Genomic DNA, 14,559 nt, shown 5'->3' with positions numbered 1-14,559 from the left:
GCAGTTGGGCCATCATACATAAACAAGGCAGGAGCAATTGCAACACCTACTCTTATTGCAATCATTGTGTCATGCATTGTATTTGTGCTTTTTGTTGGCCTTGTGTTCATCTTCTGCCGTTGCAAAAAGAATCAGAATAAGAAAACAAAATCAAAAGATTACGAGATGGAGTCATCAACGTAAGTATAATTAATCTATCAATTTAATAAAAGACAGCAATACTTATTCTTTTATGGATCTCAAAACTACATTTCAGTCATAATGTATGGTCTTTCAACTGATAATATATTTTCATGTCAACATAAAAAACTGAAAAAGGGAAATTCTAACTGCTTTAAAGAAGAGAACACTGACAGTAGCATTCATCAGTTCATACGTATTTGTGGTGACAAAGAATTCATGTAATGTGGTTTGATTAGATTATCATAAATCTATGCTGGGGCTGTTGCTGCCATCCACCATCCAGAGAAGTTTTTCTGGCTGGCTTGATTATTGACATCGTAATTTCATATCAGATGTTGAAGGATCAGAACAATTATAGACAGTGGTGTAAAGACCACTCTACAGAAGTAACTAGAGATTAAAAATTACTTTACACTGTACAGCAAAAGAAAATTCATCATTCATTATTTATTATGACATCTTGGCTACATACTTAAATACAAATACATTAAATCATGCAGTGGAGTGATTCCAAGAGCTCCAATTTTTTAAATGCAGGAAATCAGTGGCCGAGAATGATGATTCAGTGAATTGCTATTTTAGTTAGCAACAATATTTGCATTGAACAGTTTTAACTTTTCCGGTATTAAGATATCTGATAGTATTCTCTGAAGTCAGTTAAGTTACTGAGTATGAGTATGAAACTGCAGATGATAACAGAAGTTAGGTAGTATAAGGAAAGAAACTGTGGTGTCTACATAAATTAAAATTAATCAGTTTCTGTAGTGAACAATGTGAGTAAATTAGCATTAATTGTAACTGGTTGTTAGTGAACTTTACAGAAGTAGGCTTCCTTGGCTGGTGATGTGTGCCCCTTCCACCCCCCCCCCTTACACACACACACACACACACACACACACACACACACACACACGTACACACACACACATTTTAAAGGCAATATCATTGTTAGTTGCATGTATATAAAAATTATATCAGTTTTGTTTTTAGGAATCTGTATGTAATTTTGACACCCTGCCTATTCTTTTCTTCAGCTATATGAGATTGTCATTTTATTGCAGTTATCTTTTTGTGTAATTACATTATTTTCATTGGTCCAGTCAAAGATATCAGTAAAATACAATGTCAAGCAAGAATACAATTCAGTCACAAACAGTGTAATTCTGATTATCAACTGAATAGAAAATTAGAAACATTTAAATGTTTTTATGTACTTAGTAGTATTATAGAGACAGCATCTGAAACATAGAATAATTTTTTCCAGTGTTCGGCCTAGCCTTGTAGCCCAGCAGCCGCCTCCTCCATACTACCCTCCTTCTGGTATGGAGAATAAGGCTCTGGAACATTCTCTTGATCTGGCTCTGGATGACCCCACAAAGAATCCTGTTTATGCATCACAAAATGGCTATGGTTACCATGGAGGGCAGCCAACACAGCAGGCCCACAACATAAATGGTGCTGAATGTGAGTAAACTTGACAGTAAATCTTATGTAGTAACCATTATCAGAGCATTTCTGTAGGCCACCCAAACCATTAACTGCACATGCATGTTTGTGTTAGTAAATTATATTTGCTTTTTTCTTGTTGTGATAAAACACATTGCTGTCTGAAATAGTGGTTGCTGAAGTAGTTATCGTCTTGAATTGAAAAATGGACTACGAGCAGTATGGACGAGAAGCAAATGAAAGCTTTTGAGGGGTGCTGCTTTAGAGAATGCTGTAGAGTAAATAGGTAGATCAGTTCACTAACAGAGGCATTCTGAATTGAACTAGGGATAAAAAAAGCAGCGTGGCATAGCTCGACTTAAAGAAGGGGTTGGTTGATAGGACACATCCTGAGGCATCAAGAAATAGATAAGTTGGTTATGAAGGGGGTAGAAATTATGGAGACAGACCAAGAAAGAATAGGAATTCAGCAGTCAGTCACAATCCCACTGGTTTTTTTTTATAATTCTTGCATAGTCAGATTTCAGCGATATCCATTTTCAGTGCATTTGAGTGAGATATAATGCAACAAACTTCCAGAATACATATCACTATACGAGTTTACCAACAAAAGTTGTATGGTGACATGTACTGCTGGGAGTTTTCAAATGCACTGAAGATGGTCATTTATAGTAAAATCTGGATGTGTGAGAATAATGAAAAAAGCCAATGGGATTGTGACTGATTGCTGTGTTCCTTTCCTTTCTGATAATAATACTAGCTCAGTGCCTGCTACTTCACTCATATAGACTGTATGGTCCATAGACTTTTTTTTTCTTTTTCTTTAATTGAATTCTTGTGTTGTTCACAAATTTCAACACTTTCTAAACTTTTCATGTTAATTACGGCAGTCGAAGAAATGTTTTTCCAAATGTACATCTGATCAAAAAGTGATTCTGCTAGCTGAAGTCTGAGATTATGTTAATCATGCCTTTTCTGTTCTTGTGGAGATGTTTCTGTAGAAACTTCACTGCCTAATACATTTTTCTTTATATCTAACTGAGAAGAGAAACAGTTTTTATATATTTAGCTTTAAAAAGTTTTTAATATACTGGTAATGAAATATGATCATAAAAATGTTCATCCCCTATTTCATCCCCTTAGGGGTTGCATTTCCAAAAACAATGAAATACTTTTTTTCTTCTTCTAACTGAGAAGCCAAAAATCAAGTTCCAGAGATTTAACTTGAAAAATGCTTTCACAGTGATATACTTTCACAAAATATTTCACCCTCTTAGAGGTTGAATTTCCAAAAAACATTGAAATGCAAATGTTTGTATTTCTAACAGAGAAACCAGACACAAATTTTTATGCATTTAGGTTCAAAAATGCTTGTGTAAAGAAATATTTCCATAAAAACTTTCATCCCCTATTTCACTGTAATAGGGGCCGAATTTTCAAAGATTGAATCACATGTTTTTTGTTACTAACCCAGAAGCCAAATTCAAATTTTTGTAGATTTAGCTTTTAAAACTACTTTCATAAAGAAATATTTTCATAAAATATTTTATCCCCTATTTCACCCTCCTAGGGGTTGAATTTTTGAAAACACATACTTTTTTTTATTAATATCTGAGAAGTCGGATAACGATTTTCATAGATCTAGCTTTAAAAGTATTTTAGTAGTCCATTAATAATGATTTACTTTAAAAAAAACTTTCACCCCAGTTTTGAAAAAGTGCTCAAACACATATTTCTTTATTTCAGACTGAGAAACCAAATACCATTTTTCATACATCTAGCTTCAAAACTGCCGTTTTTCTAAAATCTTTTCAACTCCCACTGAATATCTTAGGGGTGGAATTTTGAAAAATTACTTCTTAAACAGTGCCTACAGTATAAGATCATCATCATCTCCAAAATTCAAGTTTCTGTCCTTAGTGGTTTGGGCTGGGTAATGATGAGCCTGTGAATGAGGTAGTCAGTCAGGACATTATCTTTTATATATATTGATGATGCAGTTACCTTGCACAGCGGTACCATGTGGAGTCAAAGTTTGTGCAGACTAATCATTTTCAAATGAATTTAGATTGCAATAGTTCTGCAGAGATGAAGAGGCTTTCACAGGATAGACTAGCTTGGAGACTGTGTCAATTAGTCCTGCAGAAACAATATAACAACAGGATTTCCCCTTCAATGCTGGGAGAAATAATATATCATCACTATAAAATTAACATTCATGGGAAACCTAAATTTGGACTCTTTTCTCAAGGGGAAAAAACAACAGGAGTGTATATGTTAACTTCTTTGTCTTCTTCTTCTTCACTTCATGGAATAAGCTTAGAGCCTGTTTCGTGTCACTGAAACCGTTTGTTCCTCAGTTATCCTCTTTCCTATTGGTATATAATTGATTACTTGTTTAACCAAGTTTCCCTCAGTCTGTTGATACACTGATTTCATTTTATGAATCTTTTTTTCATTTCTGCAATGTATATTAATGTTTTTGCTTATAATATTTTTTCTATTTGGTCTCTGAGGACGTGTCCTTAATTTAACTTTCTTACAATTTGTCTGAATGCAGCAGATTTTGAATGTGTCTTCAAAGGAAAAGGGGAAATGGTGAAACTCTCAATTGTCTTGTAATTAAGTGAAGTGCTGGCATGAAAGAATCCTTAGTGTTGCGGACAGTACTTATAGCAACATCAAAGCTTTCACTGATGATGCAGTTATCTATAATGATGTACTATTTGAAAGAAGCTGCACAAATATTCAGACAGATCTTGACAGGATTTCAAAGTGGTGCAGAGGTTGGCAACATGATTTAAATGTGGAGAAATGTACAAGTGGTATACTATGCAAACCTCTTGTGACTATAATATCAATGAAACAATGGAAAATCTGGGATGGAATAATGGCAGTGAGTAGGGTAGAGTGCTACTCACCAGACGGTGGAGATGTTGAGATGCAGACAGACACAGAAAAAAGACTGTTAAACAAGTAAACTTTTGGTCAAATGACCTTCTTCTGAAGTAGACAACACACGTTTTCACACGAGTACAACTCACACACAAGACACTGTCTCTGGTTGCCAAGGCCTGTTCGCCCTTAGCAGCCAGAGATAGTGGTCAGGGTGTGAGTTGTGTTTGTGAGAATATGTGTGTTGTCTGCTTCAGAAAAAGGCCATGTGGGCGGAAGTTTACGTGTTTAACAGTCCTTTTTCTGTGCCTGTCTGTGTCTCAACAGTTCACTGTTTGGTTGGGCACTGAAGCTGTAACAAATGAGAAATTTCTTTATTAAGTAGTACATGTAGGGCTGCTGTAGAGTGGGCATAATAAACAAAGATCATTGCTTATTTTTTGCTTCCATCCTCAGTCCCACCATCCCACCTTCATCATGTTACATAGGATTATGATTTATTTGTTCTACATTTAACAAAATTTGATAGTTATTGCAATAAAGGAAGATAGGACATCCAAATGCAGATTTCATTATGAATATATAGGAAACCCAAGGGAGAGATGGAAGGACTGAGGCATGCTGTTTTTTCTATTTAATTCATTACTTATCTGCAATAACATCTTTTTGATACAGGGTAGTAGACGGGATATGGTGTTTATTCAAATGATACAGGCATTTTAATGTTAAAAGAATTGCCTTTTTGAATTAATTTCATTTACAATTTGAAGTCTCAGTAACATAGATGGATGATTCAAACCACATATTTCTTTCACAGCAAAAAGACTTGCATTGCTAATGAAAAGTGTATTCAAGTTAACTGTGTTGAGGTCTTTACAGTTGGCATGAATAAATCATTTGTTTATCACTGTAAATAATTGTAATTTCATAAAGTTTTCCAACAATTTGAATTTCAATCTTGTCTTGCTACGATTAAGATTATGAAAAAATGGTACATATGTAATAAATGGACAGCCCATGGGATTTTGGAGCTTAGTGCACATATCTTTTCTTAAATCATTATATAGGCAACATATGTATTAACTTTCATAACTGTCCTAATAACAGCAAATATGTGTATGTTCTAAGTTTATTACTTGCATGAATAGTTAATTCATTTCATAATCCTGTAAGTTATGATGTCATGCTTTGCATGTATATCACTGACTGTGCATATGCATGTGAGTTTTATTTATTTGTGAATTTAGATTTTATTTTAGATTTAGTTTTCCCTTTATGTAACTTGGCTATCAACATCTTCATAATGCTAGAGAAGGTATTTTGTGTGAAAAGGAATTGTAATAAACCAAAAAATTAATCAAAAAGTGCCTGGTAAAAGAAAAGTAAATAAGTCAGATAGCAGGTGAAAGAAAGACAGTATCGACAGGAATTGTATTTATTTGTGATTATCAATACAAAATTTCTTTCCATCTGTGCAGATGTTCATTGCTTTTGTATGTACACTGAATCTGGGGCAATAAATTAGTCATCATTTTAGTTGGGGCAGCTCCTCTGTTTGGACATGAAGTGCTTTGTCTTCAGGATAAAATGAGGGAGAACAGTGGCAATAATATGACCTGAGACAATATATACAAGAACAAAGATCTTATGATCTAATTACCATCTGTCCTTGTGCTTCTCTTTTTAGAATTTTTCCCTTTTGATTGAGATAGTCATCTGAAGATATAATGTGTTATCAGCATAGAGTAATCTGCATCCTGTCATAATTTATCTTTTCATCAAAGACTTACTCCAAATTGCGTCAGAGTTTAGAGGCAAACTTCAGATGGAATGCACATTTAGAATGATTTCTTGTGGATAATGTTTCCTCTCTGTGGCATTTAGTTCTTTTAACTAAAACTGTGTGGGTAGACTGTATTTAATGTAGGACATATGAAATCTTCAGTTGTTCAAGAACTGCTATATGTTGTAAGCTGATAACGAGCTACTAGCTTTATTTTCTATACACAGGGGTTAATATGGGCTATATGGACAACAGCTACTCCAATTCTAACAATGGAGGTTCAGTCAACTCACAGGATTCTTTGTGGCAAATGAAGATGGCAGCCCAGGCAAATAACAACAGTGGAGCTGCTAATGGTGGCAATGCTGAACTGCATCAACGCATGGGAGACAGGGGGAATACTTATGGTTATGATCCCCTTACACATGGAGGTTATGGGGGTGTTGATGATTATGCACCTTACCCACACGCTTCAGCAACTGAACATGAATATCATGGACCAAGCAACCCTCCAAGGCCACAGGATTTCAACAATGATCCTTATGCAGCTGTCCACAAATCCAAGAAGAGGATGGATCAGCACCTCGGTGAGAATTCAATAATCTGGATAATCCTAAAGCAAATTATGTGCAGTTATCTAAACATGATGCAAATGTGTTAAAGTGATAAAAGAAATGACTGGTAACAACAGGTGGCTCCAGGATAAGCCAAGGAATTAGAAAGAGAACACATAAACAAATAAATGTCCATTGAAGAAACGTGAATATTCAAATCTTTCTAGAAAAGATTGAAACTTCTTCCTATTCTTTTTTCCAGCCCTTCTTTTCCCAAACTCTTCCCATTTCCCTTCCTTTGAAAAAATGTGGTTTCTCTTCTTGTACTGCAACATTTTCATTTACTCTCGTATGACAGCAATATGATACCCAACTTATTTTCTTTTAGTGTTGCAAAATGACATGATTAGATTACTAGTCAACTACTAGAATATTCACTTGCATGATTTTACAAAATCTGTTTGTTTAAGTAATATTTTTACATTACACTTGTGAAAATTAAGCATACTTCACTTAGTTGTAAAAATGCACTTGTTACCTATAATTCGTACTGCATGCTGCCTAACTTGTGCAAATTAATGTTCACATTTATGATCATTAGTATAACAACCAATGGAAAATCCAGGATGGAATTTAATAATATTATGAAAAGTAAAGTTGCTACTCTCGAAATAGCAGAGATGGTGACTTGCAGATAGGCACAGCAAAAAGAATCTCACAAATAAATAAAGCTTTTGGCCATTAAGGCCTTTGTCAACAATAGATGTAGACACACACACACACACACACACACACACACACACACACACACACGTGTGCATCTGCAACACATACACATGACTGTAGTCTCAGGCAACTGAAAGCACCATTTGTGACAGTTCTTTTGTTATGCCTAACTGCGAGTCAGCATCTCTGCTATATTGTCATTAGTACAAGATGCATTTAAAGCATACACATTCCAAATCCAAAAATGATAAGAGAAAATGGAATTTGTTCCTTCATGATACTGTTTTTAATATCATTCAGCACAGATATGAATTCCACATATTTGGTAAAAAACTGAAATAACCGGAAGATGTCTTGAAGAATAACTCATGGTTCTTCCATCACATTTCCTGGTTTACACCCTTGCAGCCTTTCAGTGAGATTTTAATCTACACAAAAATCAATAAATTGTTGTTGAATAGCAGAGTGTGCCACATTTTACATTACTATTTTTTTAAATTTGCTTTGCATAATTGCTTTGAATGTTTGCATGTTGTTAAGTCTTTGTATGGCATGGACCACATAAATGGCTTAATGGAGAGACATTACAAGTAGGCCTTTAGTAGATCTACTTAAGAATACTGATTCCCATATGTAGTAACAGTTCGTCATAGCTCATGACTGAATGAGTAACTTTCTGAATTTCCATTGCTGTTTGTTAAGCCTACAAATGTTGGTGATGAAAATATAATAGTTATTGGTCCAGAAGAACAAGTTATTTAAAAGCAATAAAGAGTCTCATATTCACAGACACTTTGAAAAACAATGTCAAATTTGACCAAATTAGATGCAAACAGTAGAGGTTCATGGATTACTCTCCAGGGAAGAGCTGGCAGTAGCTTTAAAATGCTTCTGGGAGTGGTGACGTCAATCATAATAATAGCTAAATTGGAGAAGTGCCATCCGAGCCCCAATCCAACAGTAACCGGGTAAAGAGCACAAGAAGGAAAGAAGGAAACAGTCTCATACTGACATTAAACCTGGAGATGACAGGTAAAAAAATGTAATTGTACTTATTTTGTGGTACAGGTGTGAAATACGTCTTTCTGTTTCCCATCTTTGGGAAGAATGAGTGTCTATCAGAATATTCTGTTCAAAATTTCAATGACATGTTAAAGAACCACTTCCAGGATTCATGGAGGCGAACCAACTTTGGATCAAATCTGCATTGTGGATTAACGATGAGGGCTGGTGATTTGACAAGCCTGGGTGAGGTTTTTGGATGGGTGACCACATCCAACTGGGCAAATACTGAGCTGGTGCCCAAATCCCATCTCAGTTACATGCTATGCAAACATTTAGAAAATGTTCTCATGTTTGAACATGAGATTTACTGTAGCTGCGGACAGATGGGGTACACAGATTTTGTCCTGTTGGGAGTTATGATGTCAAGAAGGGCATTCAGCTACCCGCTGTCAGTAATTTTGCCCCATCCCATATTATAAGGTTGACCTAGTAGAAAAAGGGTAAAAGTTGTGTGATTCTAAGGCCACTATTAAATTATCTTCCATGTTGATAATTACTCTAAACATACAGTGCATTGTTCACCATTTTGCATAATTTTTCGCTTTCAGTTCCTCATATCTGAACCTGTTTACACTGTACTTTGACTTTCATGTACTGTTTATAATTCATGAAAACGAACTCTGGTGAGACAATGACCTCTCTGTGTTCCATCACACACACACACACACACACACACACACACACACACACACACACACACTATTACTACATCTTCTTAGCACTGCAGCCCAACTTTATGAAATAAAATGGTACAACTTCATTAATATGTTGTGTAATTTTTCAACCAGTCAGTATGTTCACCAAGTGCACAAGGCTTGTGGTGCAAGCTGTGACTAATTTATGGTCAGCAAACAATATATCTCTTACACAAATGAGGCACAAAGTACAGTTGACACTGGGAGAATATGACTTTTTGGAAAGACCAGCTGTTCAGAAATTGAGAACAAGCAGTAAGCTTTGCTTGGAGAACATGCTGAAACAAGGAGAATGTGCTGAAACAATTTGTTATCTCATCACGAAACTTTTCACTATCACCTCTCAGTTAGAAATTTATGATTACTGTGTTAAATTTAAAATATGTAATGTTTCTTGCTACTCACATTGTATCGTCTCCTTTTACAGATTCTCCATACCATGATGTCAGTGGTCTGCCTGATCCATATATGGATCAAATGGATTGTGATGACAGCAAACCACAGCATATATCTCTGTCTTTTGATGAAAGCCTTGAGAGTGGCTATTCCACACCAAATTCCCGCAACAGGAGGGTAATACGTGAAATAATCGTGTGATATAATGTTCAAGAAGTCCATCCGTGGCCTTCAAACCGTACACTTACAAGAGTCATAGAAGAGCAAGAGACTTCAAGTCCATGATGGGACACAAATATGACCTTCCCTTTATAAGTGAGAGTGCAAAAATGCAGGCACCCGTAGAGTGCAAAGAGAGAACTAGAGAGAGTATGAATGGGAGAGTAAGTGAATATATGTATGTATGACAGAGACAGAGGTAGAGGACGGGGAGGGGGTGAGAGACATGCAACTGGTCAATATGAAGAATTACTGGAAGTGTGAGTCAGAAGAGATCAAGCATTACTAAAATATTTGCCAGAACAAATTATTAAATTCCACATGGGGTGCTATGTTACAAGCTAGCACACCCTGAAGTTCCATCATGTAACTGCATGTGGTACAAATTATCAAATAATCTTTGTTTCAAATGTTACCACCAAAGTTAACGAATTTTAGAATACTGTTACAATATTTCTTTCATTCCACTTTTATGTCATAGTGTGTATGAATGAAATGTGTGCTGTTGTGATGTCCTTTAATGTACATACCTGTATAAATTTTTGAAACAGGAAAATGAGCAAATACTTGTGCACGTATGACACAGCTATGATTGTTTTCCTTGAAATCTGAGCTCTTAGGCCCTGGTAGCTGGTTAAGTGTCAGACAAAACTTATAATCTGAGACTGAACTGAATTTTTAAGTCTGTGTGGGTGCTTATGAGCCTTTATTATGAAATTTCTCAGTCATAAATAGCCTCAATTTGTCTGAAAGACATATCATGTAACTCCAGGGAATGTGATGACCTCATTGATGAAATTAAACAATTGATGGCTCCATATCATTTCCTGGCATTCAGAATGCAACTAAATAAACTGTTACTGCCTTAGGATGTTACAGAAAAAAATGATGGTTTGATCAGGATCATCGAAGAAAATAACTGATTTGTCTTGTGTTTTAACAAGAAGTGCAGAAAGAAGATATCTATTGAATTGTTGAAGAAGCTTTTTCGTACCATGAACTGAAAAATCAGTAAAACAATTGTAATTTATGTGATGTATAAACAGCACAATATTGAAAGAAGTGTCATTTTTACTTCCAGTATTCAAAGTAATACAACATATGCACCTTCTGCGTATATCAATGTTGACACAAAATACTTAGAAAAGCCAGCTGCTTTAGCAAATTATTTAATATAAAAGTGCCATGTAAAATGTCCAGATGTAAATCCTTTTTCACATCTGTTACCATTAATAATTTGAAACACAATTTGTCTTGGGACCATTATAACAAGTAGATATTGCACTGTTGTTTTTCACTTAGGCTTATCACACATCTAATAATGTATGAAATTTGCCACTATTGTGTGAATGATGGATTGATCTGATGCTTACTGCAGTGTCCCTCTGATGACTAAAAACATATATTGCAATTTGTTGGTCATTGTTATTGGAAAAGTTTAGTCCAGTAACTACGTCTGTGTGGTGAGAGAATATATATTTACATCTGTTCATTTCATTTGAAACTGACCAATCTTCTACTCACTTGTCATTATAACAAATGAATTATAAGAATTTTTATTCATATGCAAACAGTTAAAAAAATTCAAATGAACTAGTTGCAAAAATGTCCATGAAAATCTCATTTTTGAAAGAAACAAGAGTGGATTTTTTTCTTGCATCAACAGTTCAAAAATGTATAATTGTTTCATAATATCAGAACTCACAGTTAGTTATGGAATCAACTTTTTTCATTTCCAAAAATATGAAGATGACACTTTTTATTAAAAATTTCAGTAAACTTTAGTATTCTGAGCAACACAAAAATATTTAGTTTCTCGAGAAATGCATGCATCGAATACTGATGGTGGCAAAAAGGAAATTAATTGTGATGCTTTTGTAATTGCACAGAATTTGTCTTGACTAAGCCTGTCTGCTAAAAGGTTAAGTTGTGGGAATATAATTTCAGTGGAGTTATAAGTCAATGAACTAGAATCTTAACCTTGCCCTTTATTGTATGTAAATAGATGTAAAAAAGGAATGTATTAGGTTGAAAATTCTAGAGGTATGGAGAGGGAACTGTTGTACTTAAGAAAATAATATCACACATAAAATATTTTGGGAACTTTATATCTTTTTAGTAATGGACAGTGACACATTGCAGTAACAAATGACTGAAGTTCTTTTCTGTTTCCACAATATCAAATTTTCCATTGTGAATAGGATTTGGAGAGCAGAAAGATTCTTCTCTGGATACAATTTGTCCTGTTCCCAAACAATTACTGACAATGAAAAATTTGATTCAAATGGAAATAAAAGATAACTTCATTTCATGTTTAATATTGAAACACTATTTTTGCAACTCATTGGGTTTAACAGAAGCTTATTTTGATGTGGCATAAAATTTGATACACAGATTTCTCTTGTGTACATTTTCGCACCTGTAAACAAAGAAATGATGAATGTGAAGAAAATTAAGTGTTCATTTCACTGATCACTTACTTCCAAAAATATGTTTTTTGTCATGTGAGTTTCCTCATGATGTTCATATGATCCAATATGGATATGAGAATGAATATATGAGGAAGATCTTGGACACTATTCTTTGCATATGCATCACAGTAAAAACTGTATGTAATCATTTGCATGAAGAAAAAGGAAAATGAAAACATCTGTTTCTTGAGTCACATGATATCTGGGAAGCATAAATGTGCCTAATGTCAATCACCTTCTTATCTTTTCTTCATTGTCAGTATTGTGAATCATAATTTAGAACATAGCAAGAGTTTATGGTCCTTTGCTAATACCAGAAGCACAAGAAGGAAAATACTGTAGTTTAACTGCAGACTTGGCTGACAACTTATGATGAATTACATAGTTCAAGCAAAGGGATTTGCATGGTATGTTGTGAATTGGTTTAGAAATACACACAATGCTAGTGGGTTTCAGATTACATGTATGGAAAATGGAGGATATGAAATATTCTTCAAAATATTTGCAGGTGTCTCTCCACCTTTTCATCTTGCAACAGTTTCATAATGCATGTAACATTTAATCAGATTTGGGTACAATGAAAGATCCATTGCTATTTTTATGAACTGCTTGCAATGGCTGCTATTCCTCATATGGGCAAGCAACTATTACTTTTATATGTATTGTGCGTTAAATAATAAATTACATTTTCATGGCCTGCAGGATGGTCACTTTTTTTTATCAGCCAGGCAAAACTGTTAACAGAATGAAATGATGAGCAAGAGTGGCTTACATAACAAGTTAATAAACAGTTGTTAATTATTTACTAAATCTTCTTTAGGAAACTGTCACATCTTCAAATGGAACCCAAGACAAAATCGCAATGCTAAAGTTTTTTTCTTATTTAAGCTTGCAGTTCTTATGTATGCAATCACTACTCTTACCTTTCATAAGTTGTGGATGTTAATGTATGTTTGAGAGAAACAGATTTATTCAGCTTTCAGCATAAGAAATAAATGTGCATTTTGATTGCTACATTCACTTGCATTTAAAAGTCTAGTATAACTGAAAATGAGGAATGGAAGCGGAAAAATACCCACCGTCCAACTTTGTTTGTATTATTTTGCCCCTTTCAGTCTGCTTTTTAGTTAATGCTCAATGAAATTAAATAATTTGTATGATCTCACCATTTTCAAATGGAATTGTAAGCCTATAAAATGTATATATTGGAAACGTGTTTTTGCTAACAGCTCAGAATATTTGTTAAATGAGTGTGCATTGCATTTATCTTTTGTGTATCCATACTGTACATTTTAATTGGAGGCTCCTTACTTATTTCATTTATCATAAAATAAATTTCAATGAACTAACATTTATATAATTCATCTGTTTGAGCTTGAATGTGTTCAATATTTGAACAAATGTGTAAATAAACATAAGATTTATTTTGTACAGAAATGTTGCAATAAATACATTATATGTGTAGTGTTGCATTTTCATTCCTCTATTTTATTGTACAAAAGATATTAACTTCATGGATGTGAACTATTTAATTGTTATGGTCATTTTTGGCATGGCAGCTTTTTTTTTCTTTTTACCAACAACAGATTGTGGCAGTTGGCCATTAGCCTATGTGACATTTTTAGCTAGTTCAGAGCAGGTTTGCTGCATTTAGAGTTCTAGCCATGCCTTTTATGGATTTCTGTTTCTACACTTGTTTTCTTGAAGATTTAAGACCACAGACTGATTTTGGTTCTTATCAGCAGTCAAACCATTAACACGATATACTAGGTTTATATGGTGGGTAGACATAGTAATGATAATTTACAAATGGAACTGTGATTGAAATTAAAATCCAACAAATCTGTAGTTTGCTTCTGGTGATTTTTGAAGCATATTTCAAACATTAAAGAAATTGTGGCAGAAGGTTACACGCTAGATACTTAACTTTTGATTCTGATATTGACAGTGGGGTGCTGATAATTACTTCACTACAGGTAGAAAAACTGTAAGCTCATGAATCTAGTATCTCTTCCATGCACTCTACTAAAGAAAAGACATTTTTTATGAATTTTGGTGGATGCATTGAATAAAATTATATTTCCAGAAGCACGAATTGTTACAGGTTGGACATCATCTTCAACAAG

General features: G+C 34.4%; 1 protein-coding gene across 2 annotated transcripts in view; it reads left to right on the top strand.

Moving 5' to 3' along the window:
- The window catches only part of LOC126277948 (hemicentin-2), a 634,557-nt gene extending 620,660 nt beyond the window's left edge, over positions 1 to 13,897 (top strand). Inside the window, exons 11-14 of one of the 2 annotated variants that reach the window (XM_049977544.1) lie at positions 5 to 179; positions 1,448 to 1,647; positions 6,535 to 6,894; positions 9,775 to 13,897. In XM_049977544.1, coding sequence (XP_049833501.1) covers positions 5 to 179; positions 1,448 to 1,647; positions 6,535 to 6,894; positions 9,775 to 9,944 — 905 coding nt within the window. In that variant the 3' untranslated portion in view covers positions 9,945 to 13,897. The remainder of the gene's footprint in view (positions 1 to 4; positions 180 to 1,447; positions 1,648 to 6,534; positions 6,895 to 9,774) is intronic. The other variant, XM_049977545.1, reaches the window with a different exon arrangement.
- Positions 13,898 to 14,559: the final 662 nt, after the last annotated feature.

The sequence above is a fragment of the Schistocerca gregaria genome, chromosome 6, assembly GCF_023897955.1.
Source record: "Schistocerca gregaria isolate iqSchGreg1 chromosome 6, iqSchGreg1.2, whole genome shotgun sequence".
Lineage (NCBI taxonomy): Eukaryota > Metazoa > Arthropoda > Insecta > Orthoptera > Acrididae > Schistocerca > Schistocerca gregaria.
The sequence above is the reverse complement of the archived record's forward strand: the minus strand, read 5'-3'. Positions and strand labels throughout refer to the sequence as shown.